Below are 24,021 nucleotides of genomic sequence, written 5' to 3'. Positions count from 1 at the left end.
GTCCGAAGATGAGGATGCTGACAGCGCTGATGATCGAGTTCTTGCGGATAAACGTTGCACATAATTTTGTAAATTCTGTATAAATAAGTCCTGAAAGACTTGGACAAATAGGGAAAAAAAATACATCACTGTGTAGACAAATTCATTTGCAATAAATGGTGAAACTTTCTTGGATTTTAATTGGATATAAGCAGAGAAATTAAGGTAAGAGTGAATGCATGTGCACGATGTTTACAAAATTTTCAAACAGGTAAAAACTCTGGGGCACACGCAGCTAGACACAGCTTAGCGCTGCTGGGGCATAGCAGCAGTGATACTGATAACGGGTCTGGGGCTGAATGAGTTAAATACTGTTCCTAAATGGATTAAGTCTGACAAGAAGGAGCTCCGCCACATTGTTTGTGAATATTCCGCTGTACATTAGATACATGTGCCTTATGACAAGACTTCTACAGACATATCTTCGGTACATGACCTGTCTAGAAACTGTTTTCAAAATTGAAGAGTAGCTACTTAAAAATCCATGACATGCAGGACACAGTATCCCAATGACTTTGCTGATATTTATTCTATGTTAAGACACCAGCATATCCTTGTTTCAGGCCTCACTTTTGATGAACGTGACATTGTGGAGGGAGCATTTAGGCAGGGGATTCTAAAGGTTCTAATTGCTACTTCCACCCTGTCTTCTGGTGTAAACCTTCCAGCACGTCGAGTTCTAATACGTACTCCAATCTTCCATGGCACTGTGATAGACTTCCTGGTGTACAAACAGATGATAGGTCGGGCTGGTAGGAAGGGAGTTGACACAGCAGGTAAGAAGTATGACAGGATCCAAAGATGAACCCTTTATAGCTTTCAGTCAAATGGTGTCAGTCACGGAATTGACAGGTGAACATTTTTGAAAAGAAAGCTATATATTATATTTTCTCTTGTCAAAAATCACATTCACTATTCTAAACATGCTTGTAGGTCACAAAAAGACTTTGAATAAACATCCATTAGGTCACACAAAGGCTTTGAATACACATCCTCTCGGTCACAAAAAGGCTTTGAATACACATCCTCTATGTCACAAAAAGGCTTTGAATATGAACATTATATTTGTTATAGAATGAAGAGCATGCTTCATCATTTGTGGTATTTAATCTCGTTTTAATTTGTACCCAACAATGGGGCAAAAAAAACCTACCTTTTGTTACAAACTCTTTTGGTAAAAATATAGAAAAGTGTATCTAGCAACCCCAACACTTAGATCATCAAGCTCTTAATTCACATTTTGTGCAATGCTTCTCACATGCAAATTCTAAAAATTAATATTTTTATTAATTATATAATACAAATATATTCCAGAAGGAAAATGGAGTTACAAGAAAAAGTTGTTAATTATTCCCATTATAGGAGAGAGCATCCTTCTTTGTAAGCCTAATGAAAAATCAAAGGCTGTGACCCTTATGAAATCTACACTGCCACCTGTCCATAGCACCCTTATGAACCATCAAGGGGAACAACTCAGCTCCAGCATGAAGAGAGCAGTCTTGGAGGTGGTGGTCAGTGGGGTTGCCTCAACAATACAGGATGTAGCAGACTATGTATCATGCACTTTGCTGGCCATGTCTCTCCCAAAAGATGGAACCAAGACAGATGAACTCATTGAGGCCTGTATCTCCTTTCTGCAAGAAAATGAATTTGTTACTCTCCAAAAGATCACAAATGATGGTGAGTTTGATACTAATACTTTAGATATGTACATAAATTTAGAAGAACCAACCATACAGCTTATGTAATATTTGTATCATATGTGAATGATGTTCTTAATGGTACTTATTTGCGAACGCTTCAGTGGCCTTAGTGGTTAGAGCATCTGCCTTGGATGAGGGAGGTCATGGGATCATACCCCGACTGACTCATACCAATGACTTATAAAAATGGTATTAACAGCTGCTTCCCTTGGCACTCAGCATTAAGAGGTTAGTGTTAGGACTGGTTTGCCTGTTGTCAGGATAATGTGACTGAATGACATAAAGTATTTGATAACCATTTAAAGATTAAAAAGAAATGGTTACATTCTTAAACAGTGTTGTTCAGTGATAAATGTGGATTGTATGAATGCTTGAAACATAGGAGCTACATTGATCTGATAGCATCAGACCAGAGAATCAGACAATACACACAAGTATGAATAATCAGCAAATATTTTACTACCTTAACGTATTTTTTCAGATCTATGAATGTAATAATACTAACGGAATAAAATAATGCAGTGGGGGTGACATAAATTATGTCATGGATATATATTTTATTTTCAGATGGATCAGTCAGTGAGAGATTTGTCCCCACACAGCTTGGATCAGCTGTCCTGGCCTCATCTCTGCCCCCAGATGAGGGACTGATTGTCTTTGCAGAGCTGCAGAAGGCCAGGCAATGCTTTGTCCTGGAGAATGAACTTCATATCATTTACCTGGTTTGTGCATTTGATAATTAGAGTTCACAGGCATTTCTAATTTTTTACTTTCCTGAATAGTTTACAACCAAATTATTGGAAAACTGCTGACAAATGGAGTTATGGAATACTGCATTGCCTGTCAATCCTTTTTATTGCAAATTTTCAAAAAATTAGGGATATTTTAAACTGGAAACATGAATGACATTTAGATGTATGTATCTATCTTAATGCGACTTCAAATTTTGCAATAACTTTGAACTTCACTGATTACAGGTAAATGACTGATTGATTGTTTAGCAGTACATCAGTACTCAAAGGTTTTATCATTATCCATGGCATTCAAAATAGCTGAGTCTGTGAATCTGTGCAGGGTTCCAATCATCACACTTGTCCAGCATTCTAACCACTGGGCCACTATGGTTCCTTTTACATGTAAAAGATAATGAAAACTAATTATCACTTGTCTGCAAAATTTAAAGGACATCAAAAATATTTATATGTGCGGGGTATGGTGCATAGAAAAAATTGTTTATAAAAATTTGGGGAAATAACTGAACACTAAAAAACACAGTTATGATTATTGAATTTGTACTGTACTTGATTGCTGCTCATTACATTCTTTCTTCATCTTTCTTTTTTTTTACCCAGGTCACCCCTGTATATGCCCAAGATATCGGAGCTAATATAGACTGGTACCAGTTTTACTGTCTTTGGGAAAAACTTCCAGCTGACATGAAAAGAGTAGCAGAACTAGTTGGTGTGGATGAGTCTTTCATAGCAAAGGCTGTTCGTGGAAAGATCCCAACTAAAACAGTTACTCAGCTGAAGTTCCTGGCCATCCATAAACGATTCTACACTGCTTTGGTACTCAATGACCTTGTTCAAGAAGTACCCCTTACATATGTAGCTCAAAAGTTCAATTGTAACAAGGGACAGCTTCAGTCTCTACAACAGTCAGCTGCAACATTTGCTGGTAAGTGTCAATCCTCTTAGTGAGTACATAGAACATTTGCTGGTAAGTGTCAATCCTCTTAGTGAGTACATAGAACATTTGCTGGTAAGTGTCAGTCTTCTTAGTGAGTACATAGAACAGTTTAAAACTTTATTTTATATATTTACATTACACATTTACAGCTCTGCCCCGCTATAATGTCATAGTTTGGGTCCATAACTGCCAACCACATTATTTGCCTGACAGTGGTATAGCGAAAATAATCGAAAAGTATGAGTGCACTCATGGAGGGGGGGACAGCACACTAGTCAAATGTATAGTAACACTGTTAGTTTATGTAAATTGTGTTATTTTCTTTACAAAAATGGTATTTATCAATTTAATTGTGTCTGATAATAATATTTTAAAAAGTAAATAAAAATATAATACCAAGCTTCTGGATCAAAAGCAATGATATAATTACTTCATTTTATACCTGCCAGTTGTAATTTCTGTCTATACCTGCATCAGGTTTAAAGTGATTTAAAACGATGAAATTATTTCATCACTTGCCCCCAGAAATTAAATTTAGGTTGCACTAGACGCCTGATGTTAAAAGCTTCATTTATTGTTAACTAAGAGCTCATAATCACATATTTACCACCTCTGCACCTGATTTGCAATTAAATAAATGAACATATATCTGTAACAAGTTTACTGAATATGGTCGTAATTTTTATCAATAAAGTATCTTTGTTATCAGTTCAAAATATCAGCTATATATGACTGTGTGATGTCACATAATGTGCAGCACACTTTTAGCAATTCCAAAACATGGAATAACAGAAAAAGAACTACAAAATGACAAACTTACAAGCATGTTTGCAGTCCATTTAAAATCCAATGATGTCCAAAACAAACTCATTTGTACACAAAAAATACTAATCAAATAGAATATATGCTGTTCATTAAATGATGTGCATTTCCTACTGACACTATTTCATGATTTTATATTGTTTGACACTGGATCAGAGTTGGTGGGGGGTAAGCAAAGTCTGTGATATTTCTTAGCTGCATAATTTTTAAAGGTTGTCTCAAATGGCTTTAAAAACATGACTGTTATCTCCAGTGGGTCCTCCTGGTCACTGTCAGTAGTAGATTCTACTTTCTGTTCATCTGGATCAAAGCTTTCTCTTTTGGCGCCAAGGAAGAATTGGACAATTTCTGCATCAGCCTTAGAATTCTGATCCAGTACTGAACATCATCAAATGAGTTAAAATGTCCCTGTAGCACAGTGTTAGGTTCTTCAACATCATCCTTCATAAATCACTCTATCACAACTCTATTCACAAAATAATTTTCCTTTTACTGACACCTCTATTGCAAGATTAAATGTCATAATTCAATCGTAAATATGGACAATAATGAACTCACTTTCAAATCTGATTTTTTAAAAAGTGACACTGTATTGTTTGAATGAACCTAGCTACATTATGCAAATGAGCATCTATCTCTTCTGGGCTGCACCAGATTGAAGAATGTGGCAGTAAGTTCAAAAGAAATGCTGTCACTATTTCTTTCTGTGATTTCATGCCATCCAGGTGTCAATAAATAATGGTCAACAATAAGCTGGTCTTCTGTATAATTGGTGAGCTGTATTTTCATAAATCTTTTGGAGTGGCTTTAGTTCCTAAGGCAAATTTGACAATCTTGTGTACTTTAGCCAGATAGAATAGATGACATGGACAATGACAATTGTGGCTCATTAGAGATGTGGGTAATTTCAGGTGTACAGTAGCCTGTTAGGAATACAATATCTTAACTTGCCTGAATACAAGAGTGGCTAGAGTTAAACTGGCTGTAAAAACTTGTTTGGATAATGTCCAGATCAAGTTCAGTAATTTTAATGTCAACTTTTCATTTGATATTTGTTGAAAATATTTTTTACATTTGAATTTTTATAATTTTGATTATGACATTCATAGCATTACCTTGTTATATCCGGAATCATGTTACAGCAATGTGCATTATCATGGGGGAGAGCTGTTTTAGCAAAATACAGGCATGTCATAAAAATCATATACCACATTGAAACTGAAGTCCTAGAATATTATATGCAGTGTCTTCATGTTTCTGATAGATAAAACTTTATAAAAGAGATTGACTTTCAATTCATGAAACATGCTGAATAATGCTAAATGCAACTCAATAAAAGTTGTTTGTGGCAGATTAATTTGATAAATTCTAATCCCTGTTGAGTTAAGGTTCAAATCTTTACAAATGTCTTCAGTAACAGATAAATATATCACCTTAAGAGTTTATAATTTACAACATTAAATGGGACTGATTGAGTGCAAAAGGACAATTGTCCTCAAAAAGTTTATGGGGTACAGTTAAATGCCTATTGCATAGGGAAATGTACACTTTGTAACAACTGTTCCATATCCACAGCTATAAACTGATGTAAAAGACAGCCATAAAGGTATTTTTGTTGTTTTGTTTTCTTTTCTTTGTGTAGGTATGGTGACAGTGTTCTCCAATCGCCTGGGCTGGAGTAACTTGGAGTTACTTCTGTCGCAGTTTCAGAGCCGACTGACGTTTGGTGTTCAGCGTGAGCTGATTGACTTGGTCCGCATCTCTTCCCTTAATGGCCAGAGGGCCAGGATTCTGTTTGATGCAGGGTACCAGACAGTTGCATCCCTAGCCAGTGCACAACCGACTGATGTAGAAGCTGTGCTAAAAAATTCTGTCCCATTTCAGAGGTAAAGAACTAGTGTGTTAGCACAAGCACATTGTAATATTTCTTTATCAGCCATGTACAGGTATAACACTTCTAATTTGGCAGAAAATAACAATGTCTTCCTGCATTTCTCAATTATATCCCGCCACTACTCACCCACTTTTTGCTCAGGATCCAGGAGAAGTTTAACATTCTTCTTATTAGCCTGAATCATCGCTAAGAATTGCAAATTACGCCCTTGAGGAAAAAAGATGAAGTCAAACAGAATTCCCCAATAAATGAAGTTATTAAGAAATACAAGGGCATATAAAATCACAGACTCATTAAAGATGATTCCAACAATTTTGGAGACCATTCCCTTGTATTGGAATATTTTATTACAAACAAGTATTTTTGCGAATTTTCTAAATATAGACTTTGTTTTCTAACCTCTAGTCCCTTATCACCTGAAATTATTCTTGCATTTTATTTTCAAATGTCCCTTTATAGGAGAATAAAAGATTAACCTTATACGGTTTTGTGGTCAGATGAAAATTAGTTGTATAATTTGGTTCTTGCTTTGTAGATAGGTTGCCTTTTTAAAAAAATAGCACTGTAAAGTTGTTGAAGTTGGTGTGTTCCTAAAAAAATCCCAGGTATATATAAGAAGCCCTTGGTATGAAACAAATTTGTTTGTTTGTTCAACTGACATAATATAAATGTATGATGCATTTAAAAAAATGTGTTAATTATTTACAGGTGTTTTTTGAACAAAGGTGCCCTATGATCACATGGAACCATTAGTTTCACATCAGATTAAAATTCTAGTCTATTTTAAAGGATTAGAGTTTTTGTAATATCTTTATCAGGCAGAAACAAACTAAAATACTGAACACTATTAAAAACTATATTCCCTTTTCAATGACAAGGCATGAAATAGATTCTCATCAAAAAACATGATTTGGTTCATTAAAAGTCAGGTAGTTAAAAAAAAATAAGTGTTTCGCACTAGAGATGAGACTGCAGTTGACTGTCATACCTTGGCAAAGAGATTCTCTGTCGTTTTGTGTCTGGAGAGGAAGTTATAAAGATAGAAGAAGAGGTTGTATGTTCTATAGTCAATATTTATGTTAATTTGATGATTTTAAATACCATAAATTGCAGTACTTTCTACCGAATTCCAGCAGAAAATTCCCATATTATCTTTGAAAAATATGTGGCAAATTTAATTTGTGTAGCAAATTATGACTCAGTGGATACATCCAGGTCCATTACTAATAAAATTAATTATTTTATCAGATATTGCATTGCACAAACATGAAAAGAGACCTCAGCTGGTGGAAACTGTTGCCATTTTTCAGGTGTAGCCCATTTTTGAGGTTGCCATTGTATATTAATACAAGTACTGGGATGAAACTAAACAAGAAAACGTTTTACTACTTTCATAAACTTTTAATAATATTTCGTCAGCAGTTTAATTGTCTGATATGAAATATGCAAAATACATTGAAGTCACAAATTTCAACTTTCTATAGCTGCTTGATCCTACACTTTCATATTATGATTAAATGCACTTATAAAGTGATGCCAAGCTTTTGTATGATTAATATGACACATGGATATAAATGGAATGGGGGAAAATGTCTGGCAAGCAAGATTAACCCTCGATTGAAATATTTCAGAATAAAAAATATTGATCTGCCAGTGGAATCTGGAACCACCAGCCCACCCTTCTTGTTGTTGTAGGGTTTACTGCCATTTTTCAGCACAAGACACGCTATACACGGCAGCCAGTATAAATGGGGAAGGAAGAATCTGGGAAAACCCTGGAAAGAACCACTGACCCACAAGAAGCTACTGGCAAGCTTTCTCACATACCCACTTTGGCTGAACCAAGACTCAAACCCACTAATTGAATCAGTGAAATCTTCCAAGTACAAGTAGTACTTATAAAATCATTATCACTCATAGTAATGATAAATATTTTACAAGTTTGCAAATTAATTTAGTCTTTCAGCATAAAGGTAATCAACAGGAATAATACAAGTTATTCAAACTGCACACAATATTTGTAATGATTTCATCAGTCAACTAACATGGAAAAGCTGAAAGTGTAGCAGAAAAATATACGCTTAAATAATCAAATTGAGAAAAGCAAATAAGATAAGAATTCTCTATTTCAGACTGAATAGTCCATATAGCTAAATTAAAATATAAATATAAAAAAAAGTATTTTAAATATTAAAGATCATAGATATCTTATGTACAAAGTTACAGACACATCTGCAACAATTGGACTGTGTTTGGCATTGCTAAGAATGAAAATATATACGACATTGAAGGAGTAATTTGTTGCATCTATCTATAATCAGAGAATTTAAGGCAATGTTATTGTTCCACAGAGATTTCAAGATACAGTTCTTAGTATTATATATTCATGTCATCATTGAGAAGACGTACTTTCTGATTACTTTTACAAAACTGAATATAAAGTTTACAAATATGTTAGAGGCACTGTTCCATCTTGGAAGGCTTAATAGAAAACAAAGACTAGTATTATAATCAGTAACTAGTTTCCTTTTCATGCATTCATGTAAGTTTGTCAACAGAGGAACACAATACACTCTGCAGCAATAATATTTGAATAATCTAATTGTGGTATTTAAAGAACAATTTCTAAATTTACATAGAAACACATTTGTTTGAGGACATACAAATCTGCAATATCTCGTTTTATCTGACTGATGCTTATAAAATATGACCCAAATACTTACAACTGTTGATATACACAAGAGCACTTTTTAAAGAGTTTACAATGATTAACCCTATCAAAGGCCTTACTAGTGTATTAAACAACATGCAAGCACAGGGCTGCCATTTTCTACAAAATAATTGACAGCTACCTTCATGGAGGCACAAGTCTGTTGAATGTTGTTTTTTTAAAAATGAAATTGAAATCCGAGATTGTGATAAATGAATGTTTTACATTATTTGAATGGTGTCTTGTCATCCATCAGCTTTCCAATAGAAACAACTGTCCCGTGCTCTACAGCAAAATGACAGTATATTCAAAAGGTCAACTGTCCCGTGCTCTACAGCAAAATGACAGTATATTCAAAAGGTCAACTGTCCCATGCTCTACAGCAAAATGACTATATTCAAAAGGTCAACTGTCCCGTGCTCTACAGCAAAATGACAGTGTATTCAAAAGGCCATTGAGAAAGTGTAATACTAGATTATAGTCACATATCTAAAAAGAGATGAAAGAAACTACTACCTTATGTCAGTGTGTTTGGAACAGACAATCCATTTTCAAGACTTTCTTTTCTTAAGGATTTTCCCCAAGAGTTGGTTGTAATGGCTGTGATTACTTAATCAAATGAGTAGTCAGCACTTGTAATTAGTGTTGCATTTTACCAGTAACAATCACCCAACACTCAACTTTGGATTATATGGAGATAAAACCCAGGCACCATGATGTTCATCTATATATTGTATACACTTGCTTATGAGTTAAACTGCAGACAACAAAGATCCTGATCTGCTGTAGGATAATGTGCCAGTAGATCAGAGTCTAATTTGTTTGATCTACTGATTACTCTTTAACAAGCTGCACAAACCCATGTCTGCCAGCACATTATGCAAGAGCAGATCTGGGTCTGTGCAGTTAGCAGCTGGACTCTTCTTATGAGCAAGTACAAATGTTATCTTGAAGCCAATTTAACAGTTAGATATTTGTTACTTGAAAATATATAAAATTTCAGTATAATTTTGAAAATTACAGTTTTAAAAAAAAATTATTTCAGTTTTCCAAACTGGCTTTCAGAATGGGAAAAATGGTTCACAGGCATTCATTTTTAGTTGTCACTGGCTCTTGAGCAATGGATCTATCTTCCCCAGAATTTGATTTGAACATTGTTATAGGTTTAGATGTGTCTTTTATGGCTTTTGTCAAATGTACTCTGTTGTGGAAAGTTATAGCCATTTCATTTAACTTCCTGTATTTACATAGTATATTCTTTGTATCAAGAAGCCCTGGAAGGAGATAAGATGTCTAGTATTCCATAGCATCATTTAGAAGGAGTCATGGCCCCTGAATGCCCATCTTCTCATACCTTTGGTTCCTAACACAAGTGCCTTTATTATTAGGCCCTATGAAGCAATTTTTAGCATGTGTAAACCTTTTCAGTGCACCCATTGCTTACAACTGCAGTTTCACCCGTACTTCAGCAAAGAACTGTTGAGAATTTATTATTTGACCACATCTTTTAATTATTAAGATCTCACAAGGTACACCTGTGTCTGCAGTATTTTAAACATGTGGAATTAATCCCTGAAATGTAGGTTTCATTCACCCATTTTTTTGGTGCACATCACTTGTTATTTCATGATATGCCCATATTGCAACTTTGATGGCAGCACACAGCACAAGTGTATGTTCATCTCTACCGTAATTTATCATTAAATTACATTTTTTTTACAGTATTAATTATCATTTTATTTTCTTTTATAGTTTAAAGAAGCAGGAGAATGAGACAGAATGGGATGCTGAACAGAGACGGAAGATGCGTTGTATCTGGCTGACTGGGAGGAAAGGCGTAACAGAGGCAGAGGCGGCAGAGGTGATTATTGAAGAGGCTAAGTTGATCATACAGGAAGAACTGGGAGGTCTGGGAATAAAGTGGTCATCTGAAAAACATACTGAGATATTCAAATCTCCCACTTCTGGGCAAACTGACAGTAAGTATGATGTTCGCATAAACACACATGCCAACCATTAAGCTTTTGACGTAATCATTATGCTTTTTTTCACTAAATTACGCCTTATGTGTAAACGTATATGGATTATGCTTTTTCAGTATATCCACCTTCCAAAAAAAGCAATTGATTGTTTTCTCATTTTTATTAACATCCAATTAATCCCACAGACCGTATTTTAGAAAAGACGACTTCTACGTAACTACAATATAAGAGTATGCTTGTCCCGTATGCTTGTCAATGCACTTTCCTAATGGCATTATGTTCTGTTTATAGCAACTCTCCTAATACCCAGAAACATGCTGGTTCTAATTTCAAACTTTCGACCTCATATTCTATTTATTGCAGCTGTATGGCTTAGTGAGGAAAGAACAGACTGGTTTTCTAATTTGTAATCTTTATTTGCAGATTCTTTTTTGTAATTTATATTTAGTACAGAACCAGTCTGTAGGTATTTGGTGCTAAAAAGTATAATTTATTGTAGTTGATGCGTGCATGAGAGCAAAAATATCTCCTTTCAAATAATTTCATAGATGGATTAGAAAAAGACCAAAAATAAACGAAACTTAAAATAACAGAATCCTCCAAAGATGAGGACACAAGGGCAGCGTCATGTAACGTCTATTGCAGGCTGTGTGGAAATAATTTTACTATTTAGCGCTAAAAGTCTTCAGATGTATACTAGTCGATGTTCGTATTAGAGCACATATTTTTTCAAAGAATTTCACAGGTGGATCAGAAAAAGACCACAAAAAAAACTAATCCTTCAAAGATGAATACATGAATGGCATAATACAGCGTTCCTTTCTTGGGCACAGGGGCTCGTATCATTGTTTAAAATTGACCTGTCATACCTGTCATGCATGTACTATATAGTACATGTTTGACAGGTGATGTCAGTTTTAAGCAACGATATGAGGCTCAGTATTCTAGGGCAGCATCATGCTCATTGCAGTCTGAGTGGAAACAATTTTAATATTCGGCTTGGTGTTAACTTTTATGTGGCGAAACACTTGAAAACAAAGAAACACATCGAATTAGCTCGTCTTACAAACTCCAATACTTAGGTAACTATTTATCTACAACAGAACTAAACTGCAGACATGAATGTTAGAAATGCAGAGGTGTTATTTACCGAGTTCTTAATAGAAAGATAATGAAGATCATGCTATTGGTACAGAAGCAAGAGAATTCATAGAACACAATTCTACTCTAGCTGTGAATGTGTTTTTATGATAATGTTAGAGATTATTATGCTTCAGCCTGTCATTACATGCTTCAGAAATTCCCCTATGGAGATGGTGTGCAAAACATTCATGGTCTCAGCTGGTACAAAGTGTTTTAAAATGCAACATGAAAATCTGTTGCTTTCGAAAGCTAAAAGTGGTACGTATGAAAACTTGATACAGTAAAGGATGTTAAAAGACGAGATAATAAAATAAATCATTGTTTATTGAATTTTTAGCATGTTATATGTGGATTCCTCTTTTTCTGCTTGGATTCCTCTTTTTGTCCACTTGGATTACACTTTTTCCTCATCAGGGGTTGGCATGTATGCATAAACATAAAATTGAGGAGGCAAAGGCTATCATGCTGGATAAATTGGGATGGTGGGAGTGGGGGCAAATAGTAACACAGTTGACATCTGAGAAACAGTCAGAGGCATTTAAATTATTTAAATTTCCCATATCCAGACAGGCTGTTGGAAAGTGTAATGTCTGTTTAAATATATCAAAGTCTGCTTTAAATATAGAAATCAGAGGCCAGAGTATATAGTTGTGGCCCTGGTTTGATATAGAACTTTGACTTTGCATATTGAACCATGTTTTCTTTCATTTCAACATATGGACAGGAGGATCCATCTTGTATTGATACATTTCTTATTGTGTATTATCAAGAAAGTGAGAAAAAATTTTATAGATAAAACTGATTAAGTATAAAAAAATAAAATATGGTAACACTCATTTGTAGCAAAGTCATTCATCTTAATTCATGAAATGAAGAATTGTTTGCTCATATAGTGATGTATTTTTAATATGTGTTACTAAAAAATATAAAACTTTTTAGTATAAGTTTGATTTAGTGATGTGTTTTTAATATTGACAACATGACTGATGAATTTTTCATATTCTTGGCTTGATGCATACTGTCCTGTTTTACAGGCACCTGTTTTTTTATTTCCCCTTTTTTCATTTTCATCAGGCACTGTTTGCTCAGTATATTACCTCTCACCAGCCAACTGCTGTAAACAATCATTTTTATTATATACCTAAATGTGAAATATAAAGATTAATTGGTAAAATAATTTTCATATATTTTTCATTCATTTCACATGTGAAAAATATATATTTATATCTACACGTGTAAAAATATAAGATTTCCCATTGTGCAGTGCAAATGCTTGATTGTGTGAGACTACAAACGTTGTAGCTGCAGTAAGAAAAACAATCATTTTGTGACCTAGAACAAATGAATAGAAACTGCCTTATATTACAGACATGGAAATTAATCACTGTTAAAGAAATTTGACCAGACACTGTTCATGTATCTCTGAAGTTATTTCTCTTTACTTCCTTGACAGCAGTGATGAACCCAGTGTAATGCACTGCTGAATTGGACTTGTTTTGATTTTAGATAGGGTCAGATAGTTTACAAAATGACAACAATATAATTTACTGTGCCAGATTAGGTCAACCCAATCTTACCACTGTCATAAGTCATGTATATTTATATGATCACCCTGTGAGAGTGAGGTGAATTAATGAAAAGGGGATGGGGGTGAGCCTATTTTGGCAAAGAGCAAGTTTAATCTTGTAAACTTCAATTCTGGATCAAATTTGGTGTATGGTAAAAAAGAAAATTTTCTTTTCCTACATTAATACCAGATGTATTTCATCTAATGGCACCAAAAGCTATATATATTGACTCTTGACTCATTAAAATATCACAATGAAATATATCTGGTATTAATGTAGGAAAAGAAAGTATTCTCTGTGTATTCAATCCCTGTCAGGTAAAGGGGGATTAAATTGTATCTCATGGCTAGTGTATGACCTTGGTTAATAAAACCATATCATATCTTTTTTATACTAAATCATGTAATAACACCTAACGATATAATGACAATGTAAACCTAAAGGCATAATGCCTGAAGCATTAGAATGTGCTTCAGAGTTGCTTTTGTGCACTACAGTATGTTTAAATTAATATATAATCATTATTTTTAATAAACAGAATCTTATATTTACGTTATATAAAGGTAAATTTATAAAACTTGTTAAATAATTTAAATTCCTGCCGAGGCCTGTAAAACACAGAAGTTATTAATCTCATTTAATAAAACACATTGGAAATAAGCACTCCTCTGTTTGTCTTTATTAATATAAGAATAATATCTTTATCCCATTTTTCAAAATCTTTTCTTGATTTTTAGCTTCTGGTGGTGGTAGTTCCCGAAGAAGGGGCCAGTTACAAAGGAGATCCTCCAGTGTGAGAAAGAGTACCAGTCCTAAAAACTCTACTACCAGTCCACACAAGATTGTGCCCTGCGTTCTCAGTCCACCCACCTTGAGGAGAACACAGATATTCACTGACAGCAAATTAATATCTGGAAATACCAATGCTAAAACAGCAGAGTCTGTGAAATGTGTAGAAGACAAACCTGTCAGTCATTGTGGTGCAGTAGTTATGTCCAGTCACAGCAAGCCTACCCAGGACCTACAAAGAAATCAGATGCTGGAGATAATTGAAAGTACTGAAAATGAATGTGATGTAATGAGAAAAAATAAAACAACAGTATTAGAAAATAGACGTGCTCAAGAAAAGGTAGGAACTGATAATATTTTGTTCCAAAATGACAAGTCAGATTATATGAATCACGAAGGCAAAGGTGACCCTGAGGAAGATAAGAAATGTAAACCTGCATTTCAGCACAAGGAAAAGTATTCAGAAGAAAGATTTTCCAACCAGAGAGGACTTGATTTAAAAAATGAACAAGATGATAATTCCATGCTAAATGACACGGCAGAAACATTGTTAGATTTAAAAAATAAACCTAGCCGTAAGTTTCAGTCAAATTTAAATATGCATGAAGATGAATTTAATGTTTTGAAACATAACCTCCAAAATTCAGCGGCCAGGTTAGATTTGCTAAAGGAACATCAGTCAGACTCAAAACCAAAGGATGATTATAACCCTGCTACAAATGTAGTAAATGAAATAGAAGCAGGTGATAAAAGCACTGCTGGAAATTTGCTCATATTATCTGATCATATGAACAAAAGTAAAGAACATGCATCTGAACTCAACAAAAATCCCTGTAAAAGGGAGAGTCTTGTTGTAAATATGAAATTGACATCACCAAAACAGAATTATTACTATAGTGAGGATATGTTTTGTTCTGAAAGTTCAGTTTTAGAGCCTGCCTCAAAAAGGTTTGATAATAATTGCCGATTATCCTCTGATGTATTTACCAAGCACAAGTCTTTGGAGATGGAACTCAGCAGTATGCCAACAAATGATTTTGTCATCAAGATTGAAGCAAACACTGTGCATGGAAGCAAATATGATAATGAACAGGATATTGATGATGAATTTATGGACAGTTTTGTTCTAGATACTCAAACTGCTGCGATACTGTTAGAAGGAAAGAAAATGTCTCCATTGGCAACTGGGAAGAAAATTGTATCCATAGCTGGTTCCACACAAGTAGATTTCATGAATATTTCAAAGAAAGCTAAAGCAATCCATGCTGAAGCAATATCTACATCTTTGTACACTGAGGACTGCTTTACAAGTCCAATGGTACAAGGTCAGTTTCAAGATACAGGCATGACCAAAATTACAAAGGATTATATTTTTGGAGAAGGAACAACAGGTGAGTTAAGTCACTCTGTGGAAAATGAACTAAACGAAAGTTGTGATATCAAAGAACAAAATGAATCAGTGGACCTTATTGCTGCCAGCAACTATGAAAGGGATGAGTATGCTGATGAAAGGATCTTGGAATATTCAGGGGCAGATAATTTGGTGTTAAACGGATCCTATCAAAACCTCCATATTGGCTATCAAAGTGGGCAGGAAAAAGGTTTCTTAAGCAATGACGCCAGCCCTGCCTGTCATGCAGGTAATCAGAAGAAAACTGGTCAAGATGAGAAGAATCAGTATGCTGATTTACAAGAAGATCTGGAGATAGCTGGAAATATGGGGGAGTCCTTCTTTTCTACTATGGAAGAAGAGATGAAAGAAAAAAAGGATGAAGAAAAAGAATCCAGAAGTGGACAAAACACCAACAGAAATGGAGGAAATGAAACAAAGTTACAAGTTGGTGAAAGTTTAGGAGATTCTTTTACCTTTTCCATGATGCAGAATGTGGTAGATATTGATGTTGACCATGAAGATACTGAGAAATTAATAACTTTAAAACTTAATCACAAGAGATGTACATTATCACCACTCCAGAGAACACCAAAGACACGCAGAACACAGGCTGATAAGTATTCTACACCAAAAGCCTTGGAACAAGACAAACAGAGACTGGCAATGGCAAAAGAAAAACTGCAGCAACACCAGCTACTTAGTAACCAATCTAACACCAAGAAGAATAAATTTATGAAGCCTTCTCCACCCAACCACACAAGAAGAAAAAGGGGAAGCAATGAAAATGCAGATGAATTGAAAGAGATTACCACTGAAAAGCTAAGTAAGCTTACAATGACTTGTGTCGAGCCTGGTAAGAAATTTCCAGCCCAGTACAAGGAGATAGAATCCCCACAAAACCCACAAAACCTGAGTTCTGGCAGTGACTGTGTCCCACCTACTCCACCTGATGAGTCTGTAGTTGCCTCCCCAAGATTCTCTCTGACCCTGAGGACTCCCACCAGGGGAACATCCCTACGAACAGGTGTTGTTTCTGTAGAATGTCCCAACATTATTAGCAGCCCTGAAAGAACTGGAGAACCAAGACCTCAAAACAAACATAAAGACTTAACATCTACCACTAGGCTGGCAAAAAGTAGTGCTATTCAAACAGTGTGTTCTCTACATCAATCAAGTCCATTCCAGAACAGTTTAAATCCCTTTGTTCCACACAGGAGAACAAGTCCTAGAAATTGCAAAAACAGCAGTCAGTATAAAACTGTAAATGCATATGAAAGCAAATTAACTAATTTACAAAGAGAAGAAAATTCCAAGAACTCAAATGTGTATAAATCTAAATCTAAAACAACGTACGATAGCCCAAAAACAAAAATGTATGCAGAGAATATCAAGAATTTCAAAAGTTGTGACATAGAATGTGATAGTAATAAAGTTTGCAGTGATGAGGATGAGGATAATGATGATCGGATGACAAAAGATGGTCCAGAGTCTGAGAGACCTAGATCCTTGTGTTTTGAGGATTGTGATATCCCAGCCACACAAGGGTCATTTACAATTATTGATGTGTGTGCTGACAGGCAGCTCTTCAAGACATTCATTACTGAGTGGAGAACAAAGACAAGGTATGCTGTAGCCTTAGCTTGCAGGAAAAGGAAACCATATGCAAATCCTGCTGGTGGCATAGGAGGAATGTTCAAGAAAGGTATGTAAAACTATAACAGGTCAGATAAAAACTTCATAATGTAGATATCAGGATTAACAAGATATTCAAATTTTACTTTACTTGATTAGCCCTAAAATACACTGCAGTAAGCAATCGGAACTTTTCCATTTTTTTAAATTAACCCTGAACTAGGTTGATGAGATGCTTGCATTGATTCATGCAAAATGTTTCCATTAACCCTGAACTAGGTTGATGAGATGCTTGCATTGATTCATGCAAAATGTTTACAAATTCATGCACTTGGAAAGTGGTGATTCACAAGAACTCCAACAAATTAGTTCAAAGCTGAGTATATAAAAATGTTCTCTGTGCATCATCATCCAAATTTTATCTTTGTTACGATCAAATGAAAATACAAAATTACACATTTTATTTCTTTTATGATAATTTAAACATAAAAAAATTAAATTCAAAAGTAAGAATATCTTTTTTATAACACTACCTCTTCCATTCCAGAGTCTGCAGATGTACATTAATATAGAAGAATACTTCGAAATCCTGCTAATTTTTATAGCCCAAACACATGTCCTAGTTGCATTCTGCACTTGATACCTTTTCCTTTTATATGTGCATGCACAAACTTCAGTCCATTTCCAGAAAGTGAAATCAACAATTGTAGGACATGAAATTACTGATTATTTTCAATATCAAGTTAGTGGTGGCAGGAATGCTGAAAGTGAATGGGAGATTGAAGAAAGTAGTGGCGTGTTTTGTGAAATGGAGGAAAATATTTCAGTGTTAGATACAGAGTTAAATTTATTGCCAAAAGAGAAACCAAAATGTGCAGCAAAGATTCCAAATTCTTGATTGTCAGAGTGCAAATGGTTACAACACAACTCCAAGGCAGGAAGTATGTTCTGTCATATTTGCAAAAATTGTGGGAAAAGTAACCTTTTTACATTGGAAATCAACTGTTTGAATTTTAGGATGTCAACTCTTACATGACACATTCCAAGTTAAATGATCATAAAGGCTAATGTATTCAAGTCTGACTTTGAAGCCATTGCCTCCAGTGTTTTAACTGAAGAAAATAATTGCAATACAGAAAAACATATTGTGGTATGTACTACCAGAACATCTAACTGCAATGTACCTGTATTTTTGCACCACTAGCCAATAAGCACTTGGTTTTTAAAAGCAATGCTCATTTTTTTAAAAGTTGATAATCTTTTTGATTGCGCTTCAAATTTAACACTTGTTAAGTACAAAGTAGAGTTCTACAACTTCCTGTGTATGTTTGACTTTAATCCCTTATCTTATAAAGGCAGGACCCTGTTTGTTTTCGCAAGTAATGGCCCTTTGATCAAGCCACAAGCTGGATACCTGTTCAGTGCCAAGTAACAGAGGGTGGTTATTTCAACTATGTTTCATCTTGCTTCTTGTAGTATTTGTTGTTGAAGATCAAAGCTTAAACTGGCATATTAAATGATTCTACAAGAGCACACATCAAATATAGATCCAGGAATCAGATAGAGGATGTTAATTTCATTATAAAGAAAAAGTGAATCAGTTCCAGGGTCTATTCAATCACACAATTGCTGGGTTTGTTTTTAATTTCACAAATTGATGCCTGCAAAAGATAATAATGTGTAAAAATTATGCATCATATTTTCAATCTTTACCTTGGTTACTTTGCTAACTATCCTGAATATTATGCATGATGCCCCAGTTCATTGGATGTGTGTGGGATTTATGCCCAAAATGTTTCTTTTAAAATTAGACGCTAAGCTCACAAGGAAATTTAATTAATCATGTTCACATTCAAATTTTTGCAAATGATACATTGAACATCTCATGTATGTGTAGAAAATTATTGCAATTTGGCAGTTCCAATAACATATTTAATATATCATAGGTAACCTTTATGTGTCTTTATTCGATAGGTAAAATGCTTACATTTTTTTCAACAGTGTTTCTTTAGCATCAACTGCACATATCCTAACACATAACACCATGCATTCCTAGTGCTCAGATTTGGGCATGAAGTGGTCTTATGTATAGAGAAAACCAGAGAATTCAGAGGAAACTGATATAAACTAGGCTGGGTGACTGCTTGTCTTTGCACATACTTGAACTTGGAATCCTACCCCAGGACCACAGAGATGCAGCATGAGCAGATTGCAACTGTGCAATGCTAGCGCCACAAGAAAATGAAAGAATTCTTTTGTCTTTAAGGTCTTCCAGCACCCGTGCAGGTAGACTCTTCTGCTGGAGGGTTTGAAGTAGAAGGAATGGACCTGGTGATTGTAGGTGTGGCAGTGTGCTGGGAGAACAGAGACTCGTACTATGTAGCTCTCACGTCCCAGAATGAACCAGCTGATGGTGAGTATTAGTCTCAACACATTCAGCGGATATTTTGCCGTCTCATGCAGGTAGTTTGCCTATCTATATTATTGCTTAAAAGTCGGAGTCCCACTAAAAACTGCAAATACCAAGATTTTCCGTTGCATAATTTGCTGGCAGAGCTAGGTCTATGCAGATTGTCAGGAGTAATCAGTAGAAGAAATAACATAGACCCTGATCTTCAAGCACATTACATGACATCACATCAGGATCTATGTTTTTTGCAGTTGGAGTTGACTTAACATGAGTCCCTGTGGCAATACATTCTCTGTGAAGTCAAAGTCATTGTTTATCTTTTGGAAGATTCTCCACAGGATTGATATAAACCCTATGCGCATACCAAAACATTTCATGAAAATTGACTATTCAGGGTATGATTGGTGAAGTTTAAATACTGTATAAAAAAAACTTTAAAAGCTCCCTAAAACTACAGATCATGTATTTCATGTTTGAGTTATAGCGGTTTTACTGGCTATTATATAAGGACAGTCACAATGGTATCATGTTCAAGTTTTTACTATAAATCATGGTATTAGACTTTCTATTTTTACTGTGTCATATAGTGACAGTCACGATGGTATTAGACTTTCAATTTTTACTGTATGTCATACAGTGACGATCACAATGGTATTAGACTTTCTATTTTTACTGTATGTCATATAGTGACGGTCATGATGGTATTAGACTTTCAATTTTTACTGTATGTCATATAGTGACAATCACGATGGTATTAGACTTTCTATTTTTACTGTATGTCATATAGTGACAATCACGATGGTATTAGACTTTCTATTTTTACTGTATGTCATATAGTGACAGTCATGATGGTATTAGACTTTCTATTTTTACTGTATGTCATATAGTGACAGTCACGATGGTATTAGACTTTCAGTTTTTACTGTATGTCATACAGTGACGATCACGATGGTATTAGACTTTCTATTTTTACTGTATGTCATATAGTGACAGTCATGATGGTATTAGACTTTCAATTTTTACTGTATGTCATATAGTGACGATCACAATGGTATTAGACTTTCTATTTTTACTATATGTCATATAGTGACGATCACGATGGTATTAGACTTTCTATTTTTACTGTATGTCATATAGTGACGATCACAATGGTATTAGACTTTCTATTTTTACTATATGTCATATAGTGACGATCACGATGGTATTAGACTTTCAATTTTTACTGTATGTCATATAGTGACAGTCACGATGGTATTAGACTCCCACTAGACTTCAATTTTTACTGTATGTCATATAGTGACAATCACGATGGTATTAGACTTTCTATTTTTACTGTATGTCATATAGTGACAGTTATGTCATCTTTGCTAGCCAAGGTTCCAATATGTTAAACCTATCTACACCTTGTTGGATCGATCCAATATTTCATTGCTTCAGATCTGTGAATTTCATTGGATGTGGTGGCAAGCTACTGCCTTCAGTCAAAATCAGGTTTTTCAAATTTGAGCTGTTCATCAATAATTGAGTGAAGGGTTGCACACAGCTAGAATGGACTCATAAATAAGTGATTTTTCACTGCCAGTCCGCATTTGCACAAATACATAATTTCACTCAAATACACCTGTAATGGCTTCTTTCTGGTATATAGTCAGACAAAAGTATCCTTGGATGTCAGTTGCTCCACCATTTTTGGACAATGTGAAATGCACTTCCATAACATGCTTTTAGTTAGTTGGTTTTACCTATTAAGAGAGACAACTCTTGAAATCCAATAGATTCCACTAGTGAAAAGCACCGAAATATCTAATCAATCTTCCAATTTGTACATAGGTTATCAGAACCTTGGTGAGCGAAGATGCAGTAATATTGGACCTTTAAGTTGTTACTGTATGTGTGACAGTCATGGTGGTGTTGGACCTTCTAGTTCTTATTGTATGTGTGACAGTCATGGTGGTGTTGGACCTTCTAGTTCTTATTGTATGTGTGACAGTCATGTTGGTATTAGACCTTCAAATTGTTGCTTTATGTAGTGACAGTTGTATTGGACCTTCATGTTATTACTGTATGTAGTGACAGTCGTGGTGGTATTGCACCTTCATGTTCTTACTGTATGTGTGACAGTCATGGTGGTGTTGGACCTTCTAGTTCTTGTTGTATGTGTGACAGTCATATTGGTATTGGACCTTCAAATTGTTATTGTATGTGTGACAGTCATGGTGGTGTTGGACCTTCTAGTTCTTATTGTATGTAGTGACAGTCATGGTGGTATTGGACCTTCAAATTGTTATTGTATGTAGTGATAGTCATGGTGGTATTGGACCTTCAAATTGTTATTGTATGTTGTGACAGTCATGTTGGTATTAGACCTTCAAATTGTTGCTTTATGTAGTGACAGTTGTATTGGACCTCCATGTTATTACTGTATGTAGTGACAGTCGTGGTGGTATTGCACCTTCATGTTCTTACTGTATGTAGTGACGGTCGTGGTGGCATTGCACCTTCATGTTATTACTGTATGTAGTGACAGTCATGGTGGTATTGCACCTTCATGTTATTACTGTATGTAGTGACAGTCGTGGTGGTATTGCACCTTCATGTTCTTACGTTATGTAGTGACAGTCATGGTGGTATTGGACCTCCATGTTATTACTGTATGTAGTGACAGTTGTGGTGGTATTGGACCTTCAAATTGTTATGTTATGTAGTGACAGTCGTGGTGGTATTGGACCTTCAAGTTATTACTGTATGTAGTGACAGTCATGGTGGTATTGGACCTTCAAATTGTTATTGTATGTAGTGACGGTCGTGGTGGTATTGCACCTTCATGTTATTACTGTATGTAGTGACAGTCATGGTGATATTGGACCTTCAAATTGTTATTTTATGTAGTGACAGTCGTGGTGGTATTGGACCTTCAAATTGTTATTATATGTGGTGACAGTCATGGTGGTATTGGACCTTCATGTTCTTACTGTATATAGTGACAGTCATGGCAGTATTGCACCTTCATGTTATTACTGTATTTAGTGACGGTCGTGGTGGTATTGGACCTTCAAATTGTTATTTTATGTAGTGACAGTCGTGGTGGTATTGGACCTTCAAATTGTTATTGTATGTGGTGACAGTCATGGTGGTATTGGACCTTCATGTTCTTACTGTATATAGTGACAGTCATGGTGTTATTGGACCTTCATGTTATTACTGTATGTAGTGACAGTCGTGGTGTTATTGGACCTTCAAATTGTTATTGTATGTAGTGACAGTCGTGGTGTTATTGGACCTTCAGATTGTTGTTGCATGTAGTGACAGTCACGGTGGTATTGCACTTTCATGTTATTACTGTATGTAGTGACGGTCGTGGTGGTATTGCACCTTCATGTTATTACTGTATGTAGTGACAGTCGTGGTGGTATTGCACCTTCATGTTATTACTGTATGTAGTGACGGTCGTGGTGGCATTGCACCTTCATGTTATTACTGTATGTAGTGACAGTTGTGGTGGTATTGCACCTTCATGTTATTACTGTATGTAGTGACGGTCGTGGTGGTATTGCACCTTCATGTTATTACTGTATGTAGTGACAGTCGTGGTGTTATTGGACCTTCAGATTGTTATTGTATGTAGTGATGGTCATGGTGGTATTGCACCTTCATGTTATTACTGCATGTAGTGACAGTTGTGGTGGTATTGCACCTTCATGTTATTACTGTATGTAGTGACAGTCATGGTGGTATTGCACCTTCATGTTCTTACGTTATGTAGTGACAGTCGTGGTGGTATTGCACCTTTATGTTATTACTGTATGCAGTGACAGTCGTGGTGGTATTGGACCTTCAAATTGTTATTGTATGTAGTGACGGTCGTGGTGGTATTGCACCTTCATGTTATTACTGTATGTAGTGACAGTCGTGGTGGTATTGCACCTTTATGTTATTACTGTATGCAGTGACAGTCGTGGTGGTATTGGACCTTCAAATTGTTATGTTATGTAGTGACAGTCGTGGTGGTATTGGACCTTCAAATTGTTGTTGCATGTAGTGACAGTCATGGTGGTATTGCACCTTCATGTTATTACTGTATGTAGTGATGGTCATGGTGGTATTGCACCTTCATGTTATTACTGTATGTAGTGACAGTCGTGGTGGTATTGCACCTTCATGTTATTACTGTATGTAGTGACGGTCGTGGTGGTATTGCACCTTCATGTTATTACTGTATGTAGTGACAGTCGTGGTGTTATTGGACC

General features: G+C 35.3%; 1 protein-coding gene across 1 annotated transcript in view; it reads left to right on the top strand.

The window, feature by feature from the left end:
- The window catches only part of LOC149786796 (DNA polymerase theta-like), an 81,682-nt gene that overhangs the window by 23,330 nt on the left and 34,331 nt on the right, over positions 1-24,021 (top strand). The window contains exons 10-17 of the mRNA XM_089975981.1: positions 603-815; positions 1,402-1,719; positions 2,310-2,464; positions 3,095-3,419; positions 5,896-6,139; positions 10,610-10,836; positions 14,288-17,434; positions 19,631-19,777. Coding sequence (XP_089832107.1) covers positions 603-815; positions 1,402-1,719; positions 2,310-2,464; positions 3,095-3,419; positions 5,896-6,139; positions 10,610-10,836; positions 14,288-17,434; positions 19,631-19,777 — 4,776 coding nt within the window. The remainder of the gene's footprint in view (positions 1-602; positions 816-1,401; positions 1,720-2,309; positions 2,465-3,094; positions 3,420-5,895; positions 6,140-10,609; positions 10,837-14,287; positions 17,435-19,630; positions 19,778-24,021) is intronic.

This window comes from Sinohyriopsis cumingii, chromosome 12 (assembly GCF_028554795.1).
Source record: "Sinohyriopsis cumingii isolate HCF-2022 chromosome 12, ASM2855479v2, whole genome shotgun sequence".
In the NCBI taxonomy this organism is placed as follows: Eukaryota; Metazoa; Mollusca; class Bivalvia; order Unionida; family Unionidae; genus Sinohyriopsis; species Sinohyriopsis cumingii.
This window is presented reverse-complemented; position numbering and strand designations above follow the sequence as displayed.